Genomic DNA, 26,108 nt, shown 5'->3' with positions numbered 1-26,108 from the left:
TCTCTATCTCAAAGGAGGGAATATTCATGCCAATAAAAACATAAGGGAAGTGTGTCAAGAACAGTGAAATAATAGGTCTGGAAATCCCAGATATAATTCCAGTTTTACTATTTTTCTTGCTATAAAATCTGGACAAAGCACCTAAATCCTGTCTCGGTTCCTTCTTTGACTAAACGGGTATCTTCATTATCCCAAAGAGATGCAATAACTAAGCAAAAGAGAAAATAGGTCAGACAGTGCTTGAGTAAGTTTAGGAATGGGGTACAGGAATGCCAGCCTTAAGAGAGATATGATTGGCTAAGATGACAGGAAAAGATAATGGTGGAGGGGATGTGGGAAAACTGGGACACTGATACATTGTTGGTGGAGTTGTGAACGGATCCAACCATTCTAGAGAACAGTTTGAAACTATGCTCAAAAGGTTATCAAACTGTGCATACCCTTTGATCCAACAGTGTTACTACTGGGCCCATATCCCAAAGATATTTTTAAAGAAGGGAAAGGGACCCACATGTGCAAAAATGTTTGTGGCAGGTCTCTTTGTAGTGGCCAGAAACTGGAAACTGAGTGGATGCTCATCAATTGGAGAATGGCTGAATAAATTGTGGCACATGAATGTTATGGAATATTATTGACTATTTCAGAGAGAACAGGAGAGATTTACAGGAACTGATGCTGAGTGAAATGAGCAGAACCAGGAGATCATTGTACACAGCAACAACAAGGCTATACAATGATCAATTCTGATGGACATGGCTCTCTTCAACAATGAGATGAATCAAGCCAATCTGAATAGACTTGTGATGGAGAGAGCCATCAGTGCCCAGAGAGAGGACATTTGTTATTGTTTGCTTGCATTTTGCTTTCTTTCTCATTTTTCTCCTTTTTGAACTGATTTTTCTTGTATAGCATGATAATTGCAGAAATATGTACAGAAGAACTGCACATGTTTAGCATATATTGGATTACTTGCCATCTAGGGGAGGGGGTGAGGGAAGGGAGAGGAAAAAAAGTATTCAAAAGGTTTTGCAGGGGTGAATGTTGAAAATTATGTATATGTTTTGAAAATAAAAAGCTTTATTTTTTTTTTTAAGAGAGAGAGAGAGATCTGAGGTCTGAATGATATCTTATTTCAATTTAAGGAAGGTATCCAGGACACTCCTTCTCCAGGCTCTCCCTACCATGCCCAACAATGGCAGCCTTCATCTTCTCTTTCCCCACCCCACCCCCATCTTCCAGGTTCTTTTTATGTGTGGTTGTTCAGTCGTGTCCGACTGACCCATTTGGCACTTTTCCGGCTAGATACTAGAGTGTTTTGTCATTTCCTTCTCCCGTTCATTTTACAGATGAGAAACCTGGGGCAAAGTGGGTTAAGTGACTTGCCCAGAATCACATAATTAATAATTGTCTTACGCCAGATTCAAACTCAGGAGATGAGTTTTCCTGACTTCAGATCGTTTTGCTGTTCCAAAAAAAAGTAGATTCTAAGAATTAAGAGATAATTTCTAAAACAAACAAACAAACAAAAACCAAATGGGTGTTTTCCAGTTAATGCTCAGAGGGTTAACCAGGAAATGGAATTCAATCCAATATCTGCAACTCCTTAATTAAAGCTTTCCTATAAATCAACAAGAATTTATTTATTAAGCACCTATAAACACGTCAGGGCACTGTACCAGATATGGCCATTACTCAAGACATAAAAAAAAACAACCTGTCTCCAAGAAGATTAAATCTTAACAGTGGAAACAACAAGTCAAATACACATATACTACATATAGAGGTGAAAAGGCAGGGCTGAACCTATGACTTCCTTCAGTAGCACTCAACCAAATCAAGCCAAGTCAATAAGCATTCATTAAGTGCCTACTGTGTACCAGGCATTGTGCCAAGAACTGGAGTGATACCGGAAAGGTGATGTTCCATTGCTTCTCTGGAGAAGCTCTCCACACTAACTAGACACAACAGAAATTAGAGATAATCAGAGGAAAGGCACTAGAATTAGGGAGGACCCCAAAAACTTTTTTTAATGGAAGGTGGGATTTGAATTAAGGTCTGAAAAAGCGAGAGAAACCCAGACTGAGATGAACAGGGAGTGAATTCCTAGCATGAGAAAATGCAAAGAGTGGCAAGAGCTCTCCCAAGTGCCCTGTGTGAAGGACAGTAAGGAAGCTAGTGTGACTGAATTGTAAAATAGTAGAGAGAAGAATAAAGTGTAAGAAAGGAGCTCCCTTTGTCATTAAGGGCTTTAAATACCAAACATAGCATTTTGATATTCTGATCCTGGAAGCAACAGGGAGCCGGTGGAATTTGGTGGGTTATTATTCTTCTTTCTTGAAGAGAACAAAATGACATTACCATGCTAGAGTCAAATTGCTGTGTCTGATTGTGGCTGATCAGATCAATAGGAGCTCCGAATGCTCAGGTCGGACACAAACTCTAATTTTGTGCATCATATATATATATATATATATATACACCTTCTCTGGTGAGGGTACAGAGTGGTTCTATATGGAAATAATTTGGTGTTTTTAGGATTATCACTTAGAACAAGAGCTAAGCCTTGAGACAAAGCAGTATTAGAACACCCAAGGGTTAAGTGGTTATATAGCCAGTCTATTAGAAACAATACTTGAATTTAGGTCTTCCTTCTAAGACTGCCTTTTACTAATGTGTAGGGGTAGGGATGGGAGAAAGGCTGGGGAAAGGGAAGAACCATGGAGAGGCTATATATTATATATTCTATCCTCAGCACTATTCCCCTACTCTCCTACAACCACCCCACAACCCCTTTCAGTAGATTCTCAGTCAATGTCATACAGGTTTTCAGGGAATTCACAGATGAGACAATCAATGAGTTTCACAGACCTTGAGAGAAAGAGCGTTTCCTCCCCCCCCCCCCCATTTCCCATTTTCTTACTTCAATAGGGAAGGCCATCTTGCTTTGAAAGACCCCTGGTAAGCAGTCGACTCCCTAACTTTCTGGTCAGCCCACCACCCCCTGGGCCAGGGCTCTGAGGATTTAGGAGTCATCAATGGGGAAATCTCTCTCTTAAATGTAGCTTAAATCCCTCATGCTACATCTTAAGCCTGTCTCTGCTTGTTCCTTCCTCAGTGGAGATGGCCAAAAGCTGGTCACCCTCTGGCTGGAGAGCCCTTCCACAGAGGCGAAGACCTTTATTAAACGCCTCCCTGAGTCTTTCCAGTCAAATAATCCCAGTCCCATTAGGCTTTTGTGGAGGGACTTATTTCCCAAGCTTTTAATCATCCAGCCTGCCTATTCCACCCACAGCCTAGCCACCCTCCCAGGTCAAGCTAAGGGCTCAGTCAGGCCATCTGGTAATAATGAAATTGGTGGAGAAGAGGTGGAGGGGCCCCTTGGGGGGGCTTCAGAAGGGGAGGGGGCACTAAGGTGTAGGGGGACCCAGGACAAAGGTCAGGGGAAGCCTCCTCTCTATCGAGAGGAAGGAAGGTCCAGGCAGGTCTGGGCCCAGCGGCTGCCATGGCAACAGAAGCAAGGTCTGACCAGGTCTTGGGAATCTCCGAGGGGGGATTGCTGGGTGAGGACTGGGGGGGCTTCACTCATTGGCCAGTTGGGTGAAGGAGGGGGCAGAGAGCAGAAGGAATCAGAGGCAGCTGCAAGGGTAGAGAGCCTCAGGGCAAAACAGCAAGAAAAAACAGTGTAAGGACTTGGCAAGGTCCTGGACTTGGCAAGGTGACTTCCAGCCCCCGCCGGGGAGCCCCAGGGTATAACTTTAATCAATAACCAGGTCACTAAAAAATCCTAACAGTCAGAACAAGCCTGACTTAAGGACCTAAACACCTCCTGGCTCCTGCCCCAAGTCACAGGAGAGAAAATTACCTTGAAGGCCAGGCAGGGACAAAACAAAGTATTGCCAAGCTAGGCAATGCAGCAAACACTTATTAAATGCCTCCTTGGTACCAGATGCAAAGGATACAGAGGTGGAGAAAAACAGATCCTGCCCTCGAGGAGCTTTCATTATAAACGAGGTGATCCACTAAAATATAAGGTAGAAGAGGTACATGAAACATCATCACACAAGACTTTGCAAGGGTCAGTGCTGAAAATTATCCTTTCATATGTTTTAAAAATAAAAAGCATTAATAATAAAAAAAAAAAAAAGAATCATTATCAGCATCTTCATCAGCCCATTTATCTGGAGTTCAGAACTATACCTAACCAGCTTTATGACTTTGGGGAAATCTTTTTACCTGTGTCTGCCTAAAATGGGTGTGATGATAATAACAGCACTTGCCTCCAAGATTCTTTCTAAGGATAAAATGAGATATTTGCCGTGTAGACCGTAAACCACTATATGAATGCTATTATTGTTATTATTATTCTGCCCATCCCAGCCTCTGTTCATAGGAAGAATAATAACAACAATAACTAGCATTTATGTAGTGGTTTAAGATCTACAAGGTAATCATCTCATTTTATCCTCAGAAAGAGTCTTGGAGGGAGGTGTAATTATTATCATGCCCATTTTACAGATGAGAAGCCTTAGGTAGACAGAGGTAAAAAAAGATTTTCCTGAAGTCACAAAGCTAGTTAGATAGCTGAGGCAAGTGCTGAACTCCAGAAGTTCTAACTCCACATCTAGTGCTCTATATTCCTTTAGCTGCCTCAGGAGAACATACAGTCTGTCTGTCTGTCTGTCTCTCACACACATAGACAGTCTGTCTCTCTCTATACTTCTCTCTCTCTCTCTCTCTCTCTCTCTCTCACACACACACACACACACACACACACACACACACAAACACACACAAACACACACACAGTCCTTGTCATCAATGTTCATTTGGCCATATCAGATGGGAAAAAAAAAAAATGGGGAAATAAATTTCTACTAATGGGGAAGGAATACATGACCCAAAATATCCCCTCTGAAGTTTACAGACAGAAGGTAACCACAGCATAAATAGGGGAAATAAACAGGAAAGGGGAAGAAAATTATTGATGTTTGTTACAAAGGTTTTGTTAGATTTTTTTCAATGAGGGGAGAAGGGGAGAAGATTTTTTTCAATGAGGGGAGAAGGGGAGAAAGAAAAAAGTAGAAGATTGTTCATTGAAAAAAAATTACATTTTAATAAATTCAAAATTTTTAAATGAAAATATTAAAAATACCATGGATAGCCATTGGCACGTTGAAGTGTACACACACACACACAGTCTTTCTCTCTCTTTCCTGTCGCTCTGTATCTCTCTCTCCCTCTTTACCTATGCTGCCTTTCTCACACAAACACAGCCCTTGCCTTCAATGTTCATTTGGGCATCCCAGATGGAAAAAAAAAACAAAAACAAAAACAAAAATTGGGAAATCAATTTCTGCTGATAGGAAAGGAATGCATGTCCAAAAATACCCCCACTAAAGTGTACAGACAGAAGGTAAGCACAATATAAATGAGGGAACTAGGCAGGGAAGGGGATAAATGAGTAAAGAAGAAAATCATTGAAATCTGTTACAAAGGCTTTGCTTTGTTTTGTTTTTTCTAATGGGGGAGAAGGAGAGGAAGAGAAAATAGATTGTTGTTCATTGAAAAAAAATTACATGTTTTAATAAATTCAAAAAATTTAATGAAAATATTAAAAAAAGAAAAAACTATGGATACCCATTCACACCTTAAAGTGTACATACACACACACAAATAGACAAAACTTCATCCTGAACTCCCCAATCACAAGGCTAAGTCACAGGACTAGGAGAGAAGGAAAAATTTATGAAGCTAGACTCCATACTGATGTCTGTGTACTTATGTTTTACATACCCAGGGCACAGCTGGGCAGCTCTCTCTGCCAGAGACACCTCAGGAGGCTATAAATATTAACCCTTAAGGCAAAGCCCAATAATTTACTGATTCTGTGAGCACAGAGGAAAGCTCGTTTTGTCACCTGCTCTTAAAATTAAATGTAGGAGAAGGAACCCCTGCAGCACTCATGGAAGAGCCTGGAGGAGTGATTCCCTGTAGGGATTGCTTGGCCTGGACCTAGAAGCTCTGATTAGTTCTCCCTTCTTCCTCCAACTTCTTGTCATTTGTGTGTTTGTTGGGCCACTGAGTTGAAGAAGAATCTGGGCTGTCTTTAAAACCCAGCTGGAAATATTCAGTGTGAATAAAAAATGAGAATTATTCCACTTCTCTCACCCACACCTTCTCAACTTCCACCCTCATCAACAACCCCCACAGTTGAAAGAACAAATGAGATCCCATTTGCCAAAGTGCTCTGAAAACTGTAAAGCGCTTTATGAATTTAGGGATAAGTATTAAAATAAATAGTGGGAAAACCGCTTCCTGGGGACTCTTCTGACATTTGGCTAGGCTAACAGAGAGAACACAGAATGTTTTATTTAGTTCACTGGACCACTTAGAAAGACCAAAGAATGCCAGGAGTCCATTCATTCCCTGATCTCAGGAATAATAATAATAATAGTATCCCATACTATATGTCAAGTTACTGTTTTCAAAGTAACTTGATACAGTACAGGTTTTCTCACTTGCTCCTTTACAACTACAAGATAGGCAGGGCATGTATTATCATATCCATTTTACAGATCAGGAAACACAGAAACCTGAAGTTATAACTGTAAGAGTCAAGCACTAAGCCACAAACAGCTTTCTAAACTCCTCATGCCATGTTTCTTTTCCATTATAATGGCCAAGGCATAGAGGTTCCTAACCTGGGAGGTCCATAAATTTGCTTTTTAAAAAAATATTGTCATAACTATATTTCAACGTAATTGGGTTTCCTTTGTAAACTATGTATTTTATTTTATATCTTTAAAAACATTATTCTGAGGAGTCCATAATGCTTCAGCAGATGGTAGAAAGGATGAAAGAAAAAAAGGTTAAAAACTCCTGAGAAATATAGGGTAGACTAGGAAAGAAGCATGCCCTAGAAGCCCCTCTTCTCTACCTGAAACTTGTCATCCTTAACCAGCCCACCCTACCTGCAAATACAAGGGACTTTTAATTTCATCAAATCTGGATTTTTTTTCCCCCAGACATGGTAGTTCCGAGCTAAGAACTCTCTATTCCTGGTTCCCTTCCAGCTATAAACTACCAAATCCCCACTTCAGTCTCAGAGGTCCTGATTCAGAGATGTCAAGGCCCATGTGCCAGGAACTCAGAATAAGACAAGAAGGCCTTGATGAAGGGAAAACAAGACTGGGAATGAACACAGTTCTATAGCCATTCCAGAACCCCCAAAACCTGAACCAACCAAAATAATCAGTCATTCAGGGGTTCTAGGATCAAGTGGTCACGAACTGTGTTCTTCCATACAAAGAAACCGCCTCATCAGGCGCAGGACAATTGTCCCATCTCTCATTAGATGACCTGCTAATCAGACGGCCGGCCAGCTATTCCTTTCTTATTAATTATTGAAAGTCTGATCATTATCCAATACTGTGGTAGATTGAGGGGAAGAGGTTAGAATATAAGGGAAAGAAGGTTTTAAAAAAAAGAAGAAGAAGCTGCAGAGAGCACCAAACAAAGCTAAAGCACTTTGGAGACCTTTAAATTTTCTAGAAATATTAGTTATTATAGCAGTCCTGGCAATACCACTAATTAGCTGTGTATCTTCTGGAGAAATATCAGTTATTATATCAGTCCTGGCAGCACCACTAACTAGCTGTGTATCATCTGCTCTAGAAATATCAGTTATTAAAATGCCATTTACTGACAATACCACTAACTAGCTGTGTCTCTGCTCCAGAAATATCAGTTATTATATCAGTCCCGACAACAGCACTGACTAGCTGTGTATCTCTGGCACCCCTTTTCTCCCCAAACCTACCCCTCCCTGGGCTTCTGTCCAGAATAATTTCTTCCTTTCTTTTTTTGGTCCAGACTCATGATTTTATAGGAGCTCCCAGGTGAGGAAACTCCCTGCCCCATTCCAGATCAGTACCTCCACAATACCTCAGGAGGGCTGGGGTACCAGGAAGGGGTTCCATCATGTTCCCAGAGAGTACATGTATGACATCTTGGGCTTGGGATATGAGGGGCTCCATCATTTGCCTCTGTGTCTGTGTGTGTATAAGTGAGAGGTATTGCTTGGGTCTGAAACTATATGTACAGACTTCAGTCCAATTCTCTTGTTCAGTCCTGGATTGAGAGTAGCGTAAGCAAGAAAATATGAGATGTTTTTCTTGTGTCCTCCATTTACACCACAATCTCTAGCACAGATGAAGCGGTTAATAAATGTGTGTTATTTGGGGGGAAGAAAAAAGAAATTGAGAAAACCCAGAGAGAAACCTTGATAAAGCTTCTCCCCTCAGGCTTTGCTCCTAATCTGATGATGGCTTTTGGTCAGAGAAACATTCAGCCATGATCAAACTGCCAGCCAGAGCAGAACAGAGCCAAGCTCTCTTAGCCCTTCCTGCAGTTCCTAGCCATCCCCAACCCTCTGGTTAAAGGGAAGGCATCCACACTGTGAGACCCCCGGAGATGGCCATTCCTTCCTACCTCCGATTGCTCGCATCGTTTCTGATTAGTGGCCAGCCTCTGTTTCCTGGTCCCACATCCCTCCCCTCCTCTGCTTGCTCCCCTACTTCTTCTCAGGCCTCCAAGATTGCTCATGAAACCCGGAGAACACTAATCCCCATTCTGCCTCCTCGGCCTAGGAAAGATGGGGAGAGGAGGGATATTGACACTCCCCCTCGGGACGGGTCATTACCTTCATGGGAGTGGGCGGCCCACAGTTGCACCATCTGCAGGTTGCTGGGGGTAGGTGACCGGAAGGGAAGGTCAGAGGGCAAAGGGGCAGGGCTTCCATGGGGTGTGGAGGAGGTCCCTAGTCCGCTGGCCACAAACCCACCCAGGAAGGCCTCACCTGAATGGGGAAGGATGGAGAAAGAAGTCAGGGTTAGGCAGCAGGTTTAAGGCAGTCCAGCCCAGAGCTCCCCTCCCAGCCTCCCTTTCCCAGGTATTGCTCTAGCCTCCCTGGAGCAGCACCTATCCCAACTGAGGGGAGTTTCCTCCGCTCTTTACCTACAGACATGTTCTATCCAAATGCTACTCATTTCTTAACACAACAGAACCTTCTTAACTAACATTCCCTCACTCCCACCGACTTTTTTTTGCTAAATCCTATCAGTTCTATGGGGACTTAAGCATTCTGAAATTAAGACCAGGAAGATGGGATGAAATGGCAAAATAATCACCTAAGCCATGTACTGAAATATTTCGGAGCCTACACGAGAGACTGGAAAAGGTTTTTTGTCGTAGGACATCCTACTTTAATAAGATGAGGGAAAAGGGATATTGGAAAGGGGGAAGTGCTCCAATTTTATTTATTCATTCAACAACCTTTTATTCAAGCACAGACCACATGCAAAGTAGTGATCCAAGTAGGAGATGAAAGAGAAGGCAATATTTCTTATTAGAAATATTGACATTAGAAGTAACACCACATCAATTTGGTCATTGTTTGAGTCATTACTAATATAGAAATTAGAAATAAGACATTCTCCCTTCTCTCTCAGAGTTTACAGTCTAGTAGATGAGATGTAAAGTAAGGCACATATGCAACCAATATGTTGCATATCGGATCTACCATCCGATAGAGACAAACTCTATGCCAAAGGAACCCAAGGAAGGAAATAATTGGAGGAGGTGGCCACTCTCACAACGTTGTAAAGAAGAGGCAATATAGGTATTAGAGATTTTACAGAAGAGAAAACCAAGGCTCAAAGAGATTTTCCCAATTCTTCAAGTCTTGTTAATTACACTTATTAAAAATTTCAGAATTGGAAGTTTTAGAAAAACCTGGGAAGAGTTATATGAATTGATGCAAAATTAAGTGAGTAGAACCAAGAGATCTTTGTACACAATAACAGTAATATTGTAATGATGATCATGCTATGCAACATAGTTCCTATGGAAATATGTTTTGCATGACTTCTAATTTAAAAAATCTAAAAAAAAAAAAAAAGATTAGTCTAACTTCCTCCTTTTACAAATGCAGTTTGGTTTTAAATAGTAAAAATGTCCAGTGGCCAGCTGCAAATGCAGCTGTTAAGAATTTTGGAGAGAGGTCAAGAGACCCAGGAGTTGTCTGTATAGAGGTGAAAGTGGAAATCATTGGATGGAGGAAGAGAGCAGAGGAAGAAAAATAGAAGAGAGAGGGAGCTGGAAGCCTAGAAACAGACAAATCTTTGTTGAATGCCCATTTTAGGGGCTGAAAGGTCAGGCCAGGAAGGGAGGGGGAACACTGGCTCCTACCCCCCAATCTAACAGAATCTGGTAAGGGCTTTCGACATAAGCCGTTACTCTCCTTCCATCTCTCCCCCAACAAAAGGAACAGGACCTCTTCTGTTCTTGGACGGTAGGTTTTAATCAAGCTGTGGGGAGAAGACAAGCTTGCCCTTTGGCCAGAGTAGGAAAGGGGGCATCTGAAACCTGCTAATGAGCTAGCTGCCAGGTCTGGAGGTCATTTTCTTGGGAAAGCCTCAGCAGATGCAGAAGAGGTTTGGTTAAGTAGGGAAGGTGGGGAAAACAGGCTTGGCGTCAGTCTGCATGACCCTTTTGCTGAGCTTGGAATAAAAATGCAGAGCAAAAACATATCGAGAAAAAAGTTGCCCTCTCTTTACCCCCAACTGACCACCCCTTCCTCTACAGCCCTTCTAACCCCTCCTTTACTCCCTTCGGCAAAGCTAGCTAAGCAGAAACATTTGTCTAAAAAGCAATATCAATGAGCTTGCGCCAAGGCTGGCCTGTTGGGGATGGCTACTAAAGCAGACCTCGTAAGGCTCTAAATGGAACTTCCCCTTTCCTAAGCTCCCCCTCTTTCCCATTCTGGGAAACCCCAAGGGTGAACCTGAGCAACCCTATGAATAACTTAGGGCTTCAAGAAATGAAACTGAACCAAAATAAAATAAAATAAAATAAAAGGCTTACAAGGAGAACCAAGGAGAAACTAAACTTGGACTGGGGTATTACTTCCACCAGCTCAAGAGCCTTTGGCTACCCTTCTTGCCCACTAATGTGTAGAGGAAAAGTTCCTAATATTTCAGGTTATTAGGAAGATTAATGGGCCTGAAAATTCTTCCTTTCTAAGTTAGGCTTAAGGCAAATCTAAGGAAAAAGAAAAAATAAAAAGGGGATATTATCCAACTGAATTCCCCTTCATACTTCTCCTATGAACTCCCCAATCAGCCCCCTTTCTCCCTTCCAACAGAAGATGCTCCTTCAGTCCGGAGACAGATCTCACCCATTGTAGAGACCTGCCTGCCAGACTTCATGACTAGCCCATTTCTGCAGTGCTGTGGCCCCCTTGGCGGGCTCCGGGGCATTACCGGGGGCAGGTGGTGAAAACCAGGATTTGCAGGTGTCCATTCAGTCGAGAGTAGGGGAGACAGCTGTTGGGGAGGGCACCCCAAATGGGTACTCTGTACCCGCGGTGGGTAAATCGGGAATCCAAGGCGACAGCTTCCTCCTCCCCCTTCCCCTGACCGGCCCACTCCGGAAGTCAGAAACCAGTACCCAGCAGCCAGCAGCCCTCAAGGTTTGCACAATCGGTTACATAAACCTCCCCATGGTCACCCTTTCCTCCGACACAGCCAAAAACAGATGTGGCCTGTCAGCCTGTCTGGAGGCCCCTACTTCTTGTGAAATACGGCTAACCACCAACGTCATACATGTATGGCTCCTATGACTGCCTTCTGATAGATGACCATGTCAAGGGGGAGGTGATACCATGATGGAAGAGAAACAGCCTGGCTGGGGGCAGGTGCCCGGATGCCACCAACGGCTCTAGCCGACCAGAGAATTCTGAAGACCGCCCCTTCCTCCCAAGATCAATGACTCCAGCTCCCTAAGTCCTTAGGTGGACACAATCCAATTGGTGGTCCACCCTAGTCTTGAACAACTACAGGGAACTCACCCATAAGGAGAAGAAAGAGAGCCTAAATCCAAGCCTAAATCCCTTCTGGAATACATCCCTGATCTAATCTTCTGCTATCTCTTAAGATCAAACTTATTTGTATCCAAGAGGCAAAACAGGACACTGCTATATGCTCATTAGAGATAAGAAAAGCATTCCAGGCAAAAGGAAGGATTTCCTGATAGATCTAGGCTGACTCAAGTGTCCACATTCTCTATAAACAACTAGTCAGTCCAAGAAATGAAGAAGGTAATACTAGGTAAAGAAAAACTATCAATGATAGATGTCCTCCAATCTAATCACTTGGCTTTTATGCACTGATCAAATTCAATTTAAGTTTTTTATGTATATGTCCTATCTCCCCTTCAAAATCATAAATCCTTAAAGGTGGGATACTATCCTATTTAAGGTTATACCTACACAATATGCTGAATTCTCAATGAACTAATCTGATAAAACAAGAAATGAAGCATTTTGTAGACTATACAGCATACTATAAAGATGAGTTATAACTGAAAGCCTCAAACTTAAAACATAATTAGAGTGGAAGTTTATATGAAATATTCTAAGACAGCAGCACCTAGTGGCAATGTGTAGTATTATAAGCCAGCTCTATTGTGTATTTAAAATACCGGGATGAGATTTTGTGAATGTTCCTTACCCTACTTATAGTAACTGAAAACTACAGCACTCTATTTTCCATCAGCAGCTCAGCATAGATTTGATTCAGTGCAATACCATACCCCCAGCCAGGATAAGCTGATCACCAGAAATCTTATCCCCATGCAGATTTATTGAGACTCTGATACTCAACACCTTCTCAATTCACCCTTAGCAGACTCTCCCCTCTGATTAGAAGGATAGAGGTCAGAATATAAAATTCCTCCCAAAGTCTTCCTTTATAAAAGACTTACAACTCCATTTTCCATCAGCAATTCAGCTTGGCTTGATTTCAAAGAACACCATGCCAGATGGTCTCACCCCTGCCCCATCCCCAATCCCCACCAATTACCAGCTTCCTTTTATATGTTGTCTTAATTCCTGGGGAATAGGGACCATCTTTTTCTCAGGTGTATCCCAAGCAGTTAAGCACAGAGCCTGGCTTAAATAGGTGCTTAATAAATATTAACTGATTACTACTTGGCAGGAAATCTAGTCTAATCTTTTCAATTCAGATTTTGTAAATATAGTCACAAAAAGGCAAAGGGCAACTTTAGAGCAGCAGGCAGGGCAGAATTAGGAATTGCATCAGATGATTTTTAATTCCTTAGAAATCAGGGAATATGCTGTTTCCAGTAGACATAGTCCTATTCATTATTACTTCAATACCCTGCATGCCAGGAGGGCAAGCTATATTATTAACCCCTTCTTTGCAAAAAAAAAAAAAAAAAAAAAAAACACTTTCAATTGGTCATAAGAAACTTCTCCCTTATTAAACTTCTAACAAATCTTGTCCCAGAGAACTTGCCAATTATTGATGGATGACTGCCCTATTCATAATTCCAATTTAAATTTCTTTTCTCTCTCAATTCCTTGTTCCCTCTCTTATTAGCATTAGCATATTTAGATAGTTATACTAAGTTCTATTACAAATTATAAGGAAGATGCTAAAAAAGAAAAAGGTTTTTTTGTATAAACCTGTAGTTTTTTATTACCACTGAGAGAGAGAGACAGGCCCTATCTGTCCATATCCCAGAGTTACATGGAAACTGACAACCCTAGATAGATCCTTTCCAGAAAGACAATGAGAAAAGACTAATCCTTATGGACCAAGTGTCCAAAATTATAACCTTCTATTTAATGACCCTAAAAAAAAAGTCGAGTAGTTTCACAAAGTCAAATTTTAGGGATAATGTTGCTTCTTTTCCTGGTAGAAACCAATAATTCCAAGAGGCAGATGAAAAGGCAGATTTCCATCATGGATACAGCCGGGTCAAAGGCAGAGATGGGAGGTGGGATCATGATCACCAGCACCATCAATGTCGAAGTTTTCTAACTACAATTTCAGAATACATTCCCAGGGTCTAATCTTTCTCAAGCTCAAACTTGGTCTGCCCCAAGAGGGTGAGAAGTGAAGTATGCTAGAGAATGAGATAGGGAGGACTTTCTGGAACAGTACCAGAGTTCTGGCCCATCCTATTTAACAGCTTACTCCTCCCTCCCCAACACCCACTTTTTGCAGACTCTCAGAATGATCATGGCTTTGTTCCACAGGAACCCAATCTCCATATATTCCTGTAGATTCATAGGGTGCTATTATGCCCATCAACTCAAAGGAATATCTCTCATCTGAAAACTCTCATAGCATCTTTTCCAAACCTTTTTCTTATATACTAAGTATGTGATAATACACTTATCACATAATATTGTCCATTATAGAATGTTATCATCTTACTTCTGACCTGGATTGTATGTTCACCAGAGCAGTAACCAATGTCTTTATAACAGTATTTTAACATAAAGTATTTTAACAAAATACCTAGGAAATCTTCATTTAATTAACTCAACACACACCTCTCCTCAGGGATGTTAGACTTGCCAAGCCTGCATCCCTGTTGTTAATATCCTCCCCTCCCTAGGGTTGATTCTGGGTAATTTCTCCAAAGGTCAGACATTAAGTTACTATGTATACCATGCCAAAACCATGTCAGATACAGTTATCCGCCCAGGACCTTCCTTCTCAGGGCCATTATGTAGGGCCTGAAGAAAACTTCCATTGGTTTCCTCGCTATTATTTTACCTTTTCCCTGACTCCATTTCTCTTCTCTCTCATGGCCTATCAAAGGATTCTTCCTGGAATGAGCCAGGATTTGGGGAGGGGAGCCAAGCCAGTGAAAGTGGAAGGAATAGATTTGAGAGGGAAAGAACAATTCAGAAATGAGATACATGATAAAAGCATAACTAGAAAACTGAGAATTAAAGAACTGGAGAGAAGAGCCAAAGTAAGCCATGTTAATTACATGTAAATATAGTTAAGGAAAGGAACCTATCTGACCATTACTATTACTGCCCCCTAAACACACATACTCTCTACCTCTTCCTCCTCTCATTTCCCTCTAGCTGGGTCAGATTTTAATAATATCCTTAGAGAACTATTTCCCCTAGTCTACTCCTTCTTTTCAATTCTGTCTTTCTTTCCTCCTTAGCCCATGTTCCAGAGCTAGGAGACTGCCTCAAAAAGCTGACCTTGACTAATCAGGCTGCCTAATCAGGAATATACCAAGGAGTTCTGCCTCTCATTAGTCATTATGTGTGGGCTTTCTAATTAAAAATCCTTTAGATGCCTATCAGTTTTTCTTACTTTTCCCCCAAGGAATGGGACAAACTTCTCAAAGTGCATCTGTTTGTCAAACCTTACAGAACAAGTGTTCTTCATGAACTTTCTCCCACCCTTCTGAAGAAATGTCAGAAGGTCTCTCTAGGACTTAAATGGTGGAAAACAACATCTTTATTTTCACTGACCTCAAACTGAAATTTAGCATTTCCTTTTAACATAAATGTAAATAACAAATATTCTAAGAAGGATCTATAGACTTCCTCAGACTGCCAAAGAGGTCCAAGGAACAAAGGTTAAGAACACCTCTGTACTCCTCAAGGCTTACAGCATGAACTCATAGACTACATCTGCTTATAAATCTGAAACATTACAACTCACTGGTCTAGAATACAAAAAGAAGTGCAAATCTTGCCTCAGATACTCAACTTTGTGATCCTACGCAAGTCATTTGACTAATTACTGCCTCAATTTGCTCATCTAATAAAATGAGGATTATGGAACAAGTATTCTTTAATCTGGTGTCCACAGACTATCCCTCACCCTTCTGAATAGATGTCAAGAAGTCTCCCTGTGACTGGTAGAAAATGACACCTTTATTTTCACTAACCTTTAACTGAAATTTGGAGTTTCCTTTTAATGTAAATGCTAACAACAAATATTCTAAAAAGAATTTACAAATTTTCCCAGATTACCACAGGTCAAAGGAACAAAAAAGGTTCTGCCTCCCAAAATTTTTGTGAATATAAAATGAGATGTTAGTCAAATACTCTGCAAAACCTTCAAATACTTTAAGAATACCAGTTGTTATTTCTAGCGCTAAATTCTATAAAAGACCTTCCACAGGAGGTAGTACTTTAGAGAGGGCCTTCCCCAGAAGATTTTGGGCTAAGAAGTCCTGGACCCAGCCCTAGAACCATTTTAATATCCGTGCAGTTCACTCTTCCTTTGTGGCGCCTCAGTTTCCACATCTATGAAAAAGAGGGTTGAACTAAAAGGTCTCTAATCAATTCTGTGACTCTATAAAGATCTAGGGCCAGACACTCCTCTTGAGAAACAACATGGAAATTGAAATGAAAGAGATAGGGCCATTGTGAAGTAGAATATTTTAAATTCTCAAGTGCTTTTCTGAAATTCCAATTCTTTTCAACTTAAAAAACAAACACACTGCAAAATCAAGTTTTTCCAGAAAAGTCAGGAAGCTTTTGATGGCTAAACTGATGCTCCTTCTCTCTGATAACTACATAGCAATTAATGGCAGGTTAACAAAGCAGCATCATGAATACATAGAACCAGGGTTTGATTTTTCAAAGAAAGGCTCAACTCTGCAATTAGGTACATTTATTTATTCAATAATAAAACTATGTCGAACATAATTGAGTCTTTCCTTGATTATTCAGAAGTGACTTCTAGATCACCTGGCTGGGCTTCTGTTTCCTCATCAGTCTAATGAGAGGGTTGGACTAGATGCTCTTTGAGGTCCCATCCAAAGGTATGATCCCAGGATCTTACAAGGCTTCTCAAGGTCATTATTTTATAAACATAAACTTTCACTTTAATGAGATGTACAAAGGTAGGAATTATAAAATGAGAGAGCTGAAAAGGACCTCACATGACATCTAAGTCATTTTACAGATGAATAAATTGATATCCTAAGAAGGGGAATAACTAACCAGGGTTAACAGAGTTCTAGGAACTAACACCTTCTGGTAAACATGGCAAGAAGCATCTCTTAACTGCTCTCTCTCTTTTTTTTTGAGGGGATGGCGGGGAGAGAGAAGAATTTATTAAGTATCTATGTTTTACACACTGTACCAAGGAACTTTTTTAAAGTTTTTATTTTCAAAACATATTTTAAGATTTCAGGATTCCAGGATTGGTGGAGGGGAATTTCAACATTCCCCCTTGCAAAATCTTGTGCTCCAAATTTTTTTCTCCCTCCCTTCCCTCATTCCATCCCCTAAACAGCAAGTAATCCCATATATGTGAAATGTGCAATTCTATACATATTTCTACAATTATCATGCTGCACAAGAAAAATCAGATCAGAAAGGGAAAAAAAATGAAGAAATGTAAAAATGTAAGCAAACAACAACAAAACGTGTGAAAATGCTATGTGACACACACTCAGTCCTCACAGTCCTCTCTATAGGTGCAGATGGCTCTCTCCATAGCAAGACCATTGGAACTGTGTGCCAATGGTTTTACGGGTTTCATCTTCACAATAAGGGAGGTAGGGTATTTATTATCCCCATTTTATAGTTGAGGAAACTGAGGCAGCTAAGTTAGGGGACTTGCCCAGGTCACACAATTAAGGCTGTAAAAGAACATCTAAACTCAGAACTTCCTGATTTCAGGCCCAGAACTCTATTTAACATACCACTTAGCTTCCTTAATGTGCAAAGGATGTATAAAGCATTTTAGGGGCAATCAAGGATCTCACTGCAAACTGAGGTGAACTCATGCTACATTTCATAGCATATCATAATTTTTAAATAATTCCTCCAGAAACATAAAAATTCTACCACACAAACAAGGGCTCCACAGCATACACTACACTCCCAGCCCCAATTCTCCACTGTATTCTAAGATTTATTTTAACAATCTCTGTTACTCCCTAGACCAAAACACCCTATCATGGTTGCTACTCCCTTATTGGTAAGGTGGTCCTATTACAATGTAACCTTCTGCAAGTCAGGAAATGTTTCTTTTTTTAAATATTTGTATACCCAGCTCTGCAGAGTTCCTAGAATGTAGTTAAGTGTTTAATAAATGCTTTTTCATTCATCCTTCCTTTTCAGTGGTTTCATGGAGCTAAAAGAATTCTGCATTTCAATGACCCACCAGTCTTAGTTGAGCAGCTACCTTCCAGGGTGGACAGGACTCTAGATGTTGCTTGTCCCATGTGCTACATTATTTTCTAAAATCTGCCAAAAGTAATCAGAGGTAAATCCCCCGCCTTCATTACAAATATTCTAATTAAGCTCCATGAACCAAAGCTACTATCTTCTTTTAATCCAGAAGCAAGGGATACTGGTAACTTAGACATCAGTCACCCCTTCAACAGAATGAGCTCTAACTTACCTTTCCTAAATCCTAAGAAACTTTTTTATTTAAATAAATTTTTATTTTGAAATAAAGGGGTAGTCCTTGTAAAGAGTAAGAGTTCCAATCAAATAATTATTGAATATGGCAGCCTTAGATTATGGAGACCTATTAATTTAGGAAAACCAGAATGCTAACCCTAACTCATAGGATTGGGAGCTAGGAGAGCATTATGTAGCTTCTAACCTCTCTTCTGATAAATAAGGAAAAATCAATGTCAAGGAGATAAAATTACTTGTCCAAGGTCACAAAGATATAAGTAACAACCAGAATTCAAAATTAGGTCTTTGATTCCTAATCAATAGTCTTTTTACTACTTTAATCTTCTAGAGGGCATGTAACAACTCATAACAATCAGATCCTTTAATGAATGACATGAGGGGGGAAACATTTATTAAAGGACATACTATGTTACAGAGCACTGGCTAAATCAGGGTGATACAAGATAATAAATATGAGGTCTTTGACCCTGAGGAGTTCACATTCTAAACCAAATTAAACCCAACTGTGGTAGCCAGGGGGCTCAGATCTAAGAATTCACCAAAAAGATAAGTTTATCTAAGGGAACAATAAATCAATAGACACACCCTTTCTAGAAGCAAAGGTAATAACAATTAGTATTATATTACTGGAGATTATAAAGAGCTTTTACATTTTATTTTATCTTTATTATTCTTTTGATGGCACAATCAAATGATTTCTGTGCCCAAAGCAAAAGTTTGTGGGAAGTAAAATAGAAGTGGGAAATTAGTATTGTGTCCTGAAACTAGGCAAGTTGTAAAATTGCAGAAAGTAGGACCAATAAGTGGATGATTGGATGGACTGGAGAATATGCTGCAATAGGGGACTCTCTTAATTTTTCATATATTTCAGTCCCTAGAGTAAAGAGCTCAACTCCAGAACCCAAGTCCCAAAGTAGAATTAACAATAATGATGCCAAAAAAATGTCACTGAAATACTTTTTTTTTACAAATGCTCCAAAGAAAAATTCAGAAGAAAGCACAATCTAGATAATTTCCAAAGTCATGTGAGGAATTTATTATATATTGTGGCTTTTTAAAAGTAAGCAGTATGAAATGGAGATTCATAATTTCATACAAAATCCTCTTTTTGTGTCTGTGTATATGGAAATGCTTTTTTTTTGTATGTTTAATATTCAACCTTTACTTTTGTAAGATTTTGACTTCCATTTTTTCTCCCTCCCTTTCTTCTCCCCATCCTAAAATGGCAATTAAACTAATATAATAATACAATTACAATCATAGTAAACATATTTCCACATTAGTCATATATATAGCTTTTTATTTACAAGATATATGCATGGGTAATTTTTCAGCATTGCCCTTTGCAAAACCTTCTGTTCCAACTTTTTCCCCTCCTTCCCAACATCCCCTCCCCCAGATGGCAGGTAGACCAATACATGTTAAATACAATATATATATATATACATATCCATATAGTTGTTTTGCTGTACAAGAAGAATTGGACTTTGAAATAAGGTAAAATTAACCTAAGAAGGAAATAAAAAATGCAAGCAGACAAAAACAAAGGGATTAGAAATGTTATGAAGTGGTTCACACTCAGGAAATGCTCTTTTTTTGGAGATCAAGTTCAGAACAAAAAACATTTTCAAAGAAAGTATTATTTTAATTTATTACATACTTTAAAAAATAGATTCTTATTTTAATATACAATCCTTATCTAGAACACAATCACGTTTGTTATTGTGTGTCAAATTCTTAATAAAATTCTTAAGGAATTAACATAGGGAAAATATAAGGCAACATAAGATATATAAGAAATATACGATAATATAAGAAAATTTAAAAGAAATAGCATCAGAGAAATATAAAAGTAAATATATAACCTCAACCTGGGAGACATATCCTACTTGTTTTTCCACTTCCAAATACTAGAAAGGAATATTACAAAGACTCAGTAACAATTGTGCAACACAACATACTTGAATGAGTTCTCTCAACACAGCTCATTTGCCTTTCTGCTCTGGTGCCCTCACACCATCCCCAAAACACTTAAGGTCACTCACAGACCAAACTGGGATCCACGGGTGATAGTCTTACTTGGCCAGGTAGATTTCTCAGCCTGCAGTCTCCTTGGTTAAAGACACTCCAGCTGCTTTCTCTGTCTCCTACATTCTCCATGTCTTCCAAGGGTTGCAGCTTTTCACATATTTTAGGTACTTCCAAAAAAACAACCCAAGGATATGGTCCACAAAGCTTGTAGAGCATGACTGTTTTGTTGTCTCTCTCTCTGTCTGTCTATATATATAGACAAAATAATACTAAATCACAACCCACCCATTCACTCAGATGTTTCATCATCCAATTGATTAGATTACTTGTCAGTCAACTCATTAGTACATTTTAGGAACAAGGTTAGGATACACCACACCCAAGACATTGAGAACTAAAACCCTACTCAATAAGATTAAAGTTTCTGACTAGCCCAGTTTTCTCTCTAATTTTACCTAGAAAGAATAGCATCTGATTTTTTCAAAGGATTTATGCAGAAATCTGGACTCTATGGTACTAAGAATTCTTGCCATGCCTTTATACTCTTTCCCTCATTCAAGGACCAATGTCAAACCTCATCTCCATCTCTTAAGAGCCATTGTTTTTCTTCCAGACTGAACACAAGCTTCTGAAATAGGCTTTTCCTGGTCCCTCTAGTGGGTAGTACCTTACTCTCCCTCCCTGGACCTTGAAGAGATTTCATGTTTCATATATATATATATATAAAATTAATGCATTTTATTTTCCAAACCTATGCATGTGTTTGAAATTAAGAACTGTATTTATTTTTACACTCTTTTTGTACCCCTCCAGTGCCTAGCACAGTTCTTGAAAAATTTGCTTAATAAAGACTAATTTACTAGCTAAAAAAAAAAAAAAAAAAAAAAAAAAAAGCCAGCAACATATGCATGGATAAATTTTCATCATAAAGCCTTGCAAAACTTTTTGTTCCAATTTCCCCCACTTCTCCCACACCCTTCTCTAAATGGCAAGTACTCTAATAGATGTTAAACATGGTAGAAATATGTTAAATCCAATATATGCACACATGTTTATACAATTATCTTGCTGCACACAAAAAAATCAAATCAGGAAAAAAATTGAGAAAGAAAATAAAATGCAAGCAAATAATAATAAAAAGATTGTTGTGATCCACACTCAGTTCCCACAGTCCTCTCTCTGGGTGCAGAGGGCTTTCTTCACAAGATTATTGGAACTGGTTTGAATCCATGTACTAGTTTAAGTCCATGCTGCTGCCCCTTTAAACTAGATTATTTCTCACTCACTCTTCCATTGTGCTCTCCAGAAGCTCATCATACCATACTTTTTCAGTACTCTCCACCTATGGTCCCTCCCTCTGAGTGGACAGAGTGAAACATGGATTGAAGAAATCCCAAAACCTCCATTTAAGGAACACCTAGAGCAGCAATCTCACCAGACAAAACTCCTTTAGACTATCTCCCTTCTTTTCTACAGTGTCCATTAGATTGGGAGTTCCTGGAGAGCAGATTAGCATTGGTCTTTCTTTGTACCTCCAATATCTATCACAGTGCCTGGGACACAGCAGACATTTAATAATTGTTAACATACTGGCAAGACTATAAGCTTCTCAAGGGTAAGGACTGAGACTACCTTTTTATTCTTAGTGCCTTGCTGTGTGACCTGTTGGTCATATAGTGCAACCCATATATAATACATAAATCCTCTCTATGCTGGGCCCCACATGGACATCAAATGTTGGGGAATTTCCTTCCAAAACAATCCATTCTATTTCTGGCTAGCTTTAATTGTTGGGGGAAATTTTCTTATTTAGCTTTTCTTAATTGTAGTACCTTGTTTGGAGATTATCTATCATTTAAATTCTCTCTGTGTGTATCCCATGGTATACAATAATATGATATATTATACATCCTACTAATAAATGCTTTAGTACAATTATAACCTATTATAGTCAACAAGCATAATATAATAACATAGCTTACTGTATTATTTATCATAACAGTATATATGTTTATACTATATAGTATAATATTCAGCAGATAGCATAAGGTTGATATGCGCTATATATACTTATATATAATATGGTACAAATGGGAAATAATCTCAGGGGAGTGGGTGAAAGAATATATACGTATCTGTATATGTGTATATACAACTGTGTATGTTTATGATATTATATATAGTATATTCTACTATATATTATTTGTGTTATACTATCATATGATGTATTCTATCCTATAAATTTATACCACATAGTATAGTAATGATATATAATAGTCACATAGCATAACAGTATATTTTTACTTTGTTATGTCATAGTATAATATTGTTGTAGTTATTTGTCCTTCATTCTCAAAGAGGCATGCAAATGAGTTGGCTTTAAGGAAGGAAGAACTGGGCAAGGTCACCTGCCTCATTTTCTCCTCCAGAGCCATCTGGGTCCAATGGCCAAAAATAGATCGGGATTGGAGATGTCCCTGGATGCAATGGGAGACCTGAGCCTTAAGCTAAGGTCTTCAACAGGTCTCAGTTTGACTGAGGCTGTACCCATTTAGTATATATAGATTTATACTATATAGAGATTAATAATATCTACTATACAGCATAAATATATTATATATACTTACCCATTCAGTATATATAGATTTATACTATATAGAGATTAATAATATCCACTATACAGCATAAATATGATATTATATATACTTAGAATAATATGGTACAAATGGAAAGTAATCTCAGGAGAAGAGATGAAAGAACATATGTGTGTGTGTGTATTTTATATATACTATATTCTACTATATATTATGTTATAGGATATATTATATATCCTATAAATTTATACCATATAATATAGTTATATAATAGTTTATATAGTATAATATATTAGTATATTACATGTCATAGTATAATGTAATAGATTTATACTATAGTCTGATATAGTACATACATTTGATATTTATTGTATATATTTATATATAATACGATACAAATGTAATCTCAGGAAAGGAGGAAAAAAAATATATGTATGTATATGTGTGTGTATACACCTACATACACATACATATATATAAGGTATATAATTTGCATATTGTCTCCCCATTAGAATGTGAGCTCATTAAGAGCACAAATCATATTTTTGTCAAATTGCTAGAGAACCTGGCAAGCAACAGGGTTTATAATCCCCATCTCCTCATTTCTTGCTCTCACTCTTACACAGTCTAAATGCTGATCTCATCATTTGGCTGAAACTGCTCTCTCCAAAGTTGGAAAATTAGAAATTATTTCTCAGTTGCCAAATCAATCTTCACCCTTCATGACTTCTCTGCAGCCTTTGACACTTCAGAGCACTCTCTTCTTAATACTCTTTTCCCTTAAGTTCTTTGTGACATTATTCTCCTGGTTTTCCCCTATCTATTTGACCCACTCATCAGTTTCCTTTGCTGCATCTTTATCTAGGTTATGATACTATCCACAGATATCCACAGTGATCTATCTTGGGCCCTCTTCCCTTCTCCCTCTACACTATTTCGCTTCATGATCTCACCTATTTCCACGGATTCAATTATGTCTAGGCTGATGATTCTCAAATCTACTTATCCAGCCCTAACCTTTTGGCTGGGTTGTATGCTATTAGCATTTGACATCTCAAGGGACTTGCTAAATCCTTTTCAGGGCTGTGAATTCATCTTTGCTGTCTTATGAATTTATGCTGTGTAGTATATTCCATATGGTGTAGTTATAATATATAATAGTATGTTTTTACTATATTATATATCACAGTATAGTATGTATAGATATATACTATAGTATGTTATCTAGTATACAGTGTACATTTGATATCTACTGATATATAATAATAATACAAAAATATAATACGGTACAAATGGAAAGTAATCTCAGGAGAGGAGAAAGAATGTGTGTGTGTGTGTGTGTGTGTGTGTGTGTGTGTGTGTGTGTGTGTGAAAGAGAGAGAGAGAGAGAGAGGAGGGAGAAGGGAGGGAGGGAGGGATGAAGAGGAGAGAGGAAAAGAAGGAAGAAGGGAGGGAGGGGGGGAAAAAAGGAAGAAGGGAGGGAAGGAAGGAAGCAGTAAAGGGAGGGAGGGAAAGAGAGAGATACAACTCTCCCCTCTGGCTGCAAGAAGCTTAGGTAGCAGCCACACCTAGCAGGTAGCGGGATAAACCAGCTTGAGGGTAACTGACAGCTCCCAGAATTGTAAATATCTTAGAGGTGTGGCTACCTTTAGCAAGTTAAGATTTCCCCCAGCAGAATGGGTGGATGAGAACAATTTGTTCCAGGGCCATAGAGGTGACTTCCTGCAAAGCTCTTCTCAGATGCTACCTCTGACATTAGAGCCTGTTCCTGGTCTAACACTGAGGCAGGAAAGCCAGTCCAGGAGGCTGCTGACATAGTCTAGATGTAAAGTCATGGTCAGAGAGACAAAGGGGCAGAGATGTTTTAGAGATGTGAAGGTGGAAATAACAGTCTTTCTCATTCACTAAACCTAATCTTGCCTGCCATTGTTACTTCCTTCTCTGTAAAATGGAACGCTGGAATGGATGCTCTTTTAAGGTTCTTTCCAGCTCCTATCTTCTATGACCTAACAAAATGGGAGTAACAAAATCTGCTATTTATTTTACTGAGCTGTTTTGAGGGTCACGTAAAGATCAAATGAAATATTGTTCTTAAAATACTTGGCACATAGTAGGTGCTCTCCCCCTTCCTTTCATGGAAAATGATGTCTGTGAAATCACTTCAAATAAATGCTTTTTCCCTTCTCTTTTGTGTGAAATAAAGGATGAGAAATCACTTCAAAAAGCTTAAAGTGTAATAAAAATGTGAGACAATTATTATTGGAAAATCAGAAGAGATGAAGTGATGATCCTAGAAACAGGTTTTAAAATAATTGTTTAAATTTTTATCTTTTTTAAATGTTATTTATTTTCTCTCCACCACTACCAAGTCATAGCTCCTAACAAAAAATGAAAAAGAAATAAACAAAAAAGCAATTCAGTCCTGAATAGTATATGCAATTCTACTCCATACTGCTCCACCCCTGCAGAAGAGGTCTTCAGCTAATACCAAAACATAATTGAGATAAATAGAGGGCAATCCAATTCAAGTCTATTCAACAAGTGTTTATTAAATGCCTATCAAGTACTTTAAAGGGGAGGTGGGGGGTGGGGGAGGAAAGAGGTCCCTGCCTTCAGAAATTTACTTAAGGAGATGATAATTAGAAGAGAGAAGAGATGAGAAGAGGAAACTACATACACACAGAAAAGTAAATAAGAGTTCTAAATATATGCAGACTAAATACAGTGTGTGGAGAGTACAATAACCAAGAAAGGCCTCTGGTAAGTAAGAGTAGTTCAGCTGAGTCTTCACCAGAGCTAATTCTATAATAGCACCTGCCTCCTCAAGGCACAAGTCTCTCCCAAATCCAAATCCACTCAGTTGTCAAAATAAAATCCTAAAGGCTAGGGCTAATTCTGTATGTATCTGTCTCTGTCTCTCTCTGTGTCTTTCTCTTTCTCACTCTCCCCAGTGAACAAAATCAAGTGGTTCCCTATCCCCTTAAGGACTAAATATCTTCTGGAATATAGTCCTTCATAATCTATCCCCATCATATTTCCAGTATACTTACACCTTATACCTCATATTGCTGTGTTCTGGTGACTTCTCCATCTTCATCTGACAACAAATACACTCTCTGGACTGCAGGCATTTTCACTATCTGTGTCTCAGCAAAGAAAGCTCTCGCCCTCTTCATCTCAGCTTTCTTGCCTTC

The 26,108-nt window shown here is 39.1% G+C and overlaps 1 protein-coding gene across 8 annotated transcripts in view; it reads right to left on the bottom strand.

The window, feature by feature from the left end:
- The window catches only part of TNRC18 (trinucleotide repeat containing 18), a 161,344-nt gene that overhangs the window by 96,801 nt on the left and 38,435 nt on the right, over positions 1–26,108 (bottom strand). For 6 of the 8 annotated variants that reach the window (XM_051999993.1, XM_052000017.1, XM_052000010.1 and 3 more), the window contains one exon: positions 8,702–8,857. The exons of 1 other annotated variant lie outside the window; for it this stretch is intronic. In XM_051999993.1, the coding sequence (XP_051855953.1) occupies positions 8,702–8,857 (156 nt within the window). Of the gene's footprint in view, positions 1–8,701; positions 8,858–11,321; positions 11,425–26,108 lie in introns of those variants that run through there. One more of the 8 variants, XM_052000046.1, reaches the window with a different exon arrangement.

Source organism: Antechinus flavipes, chromosome 1, assembly GCF_016432865.1.
Source record: "Antechinus flavipes isolate AdamAnt ecotype Samford, QLD, Australia chromosome 1, AdamAnt_v2, whole genome shotgun sequence".
Lineage (NCBI taxonomy): Eukaryota > Metazoa > Chordata > Mammalia > Dasyuromorphia > Dasyuridae > Antechinus > Antechinus flavipes.
This window is presented reverse-complemented; position numbering and strand designations above follow the sequence as displayed.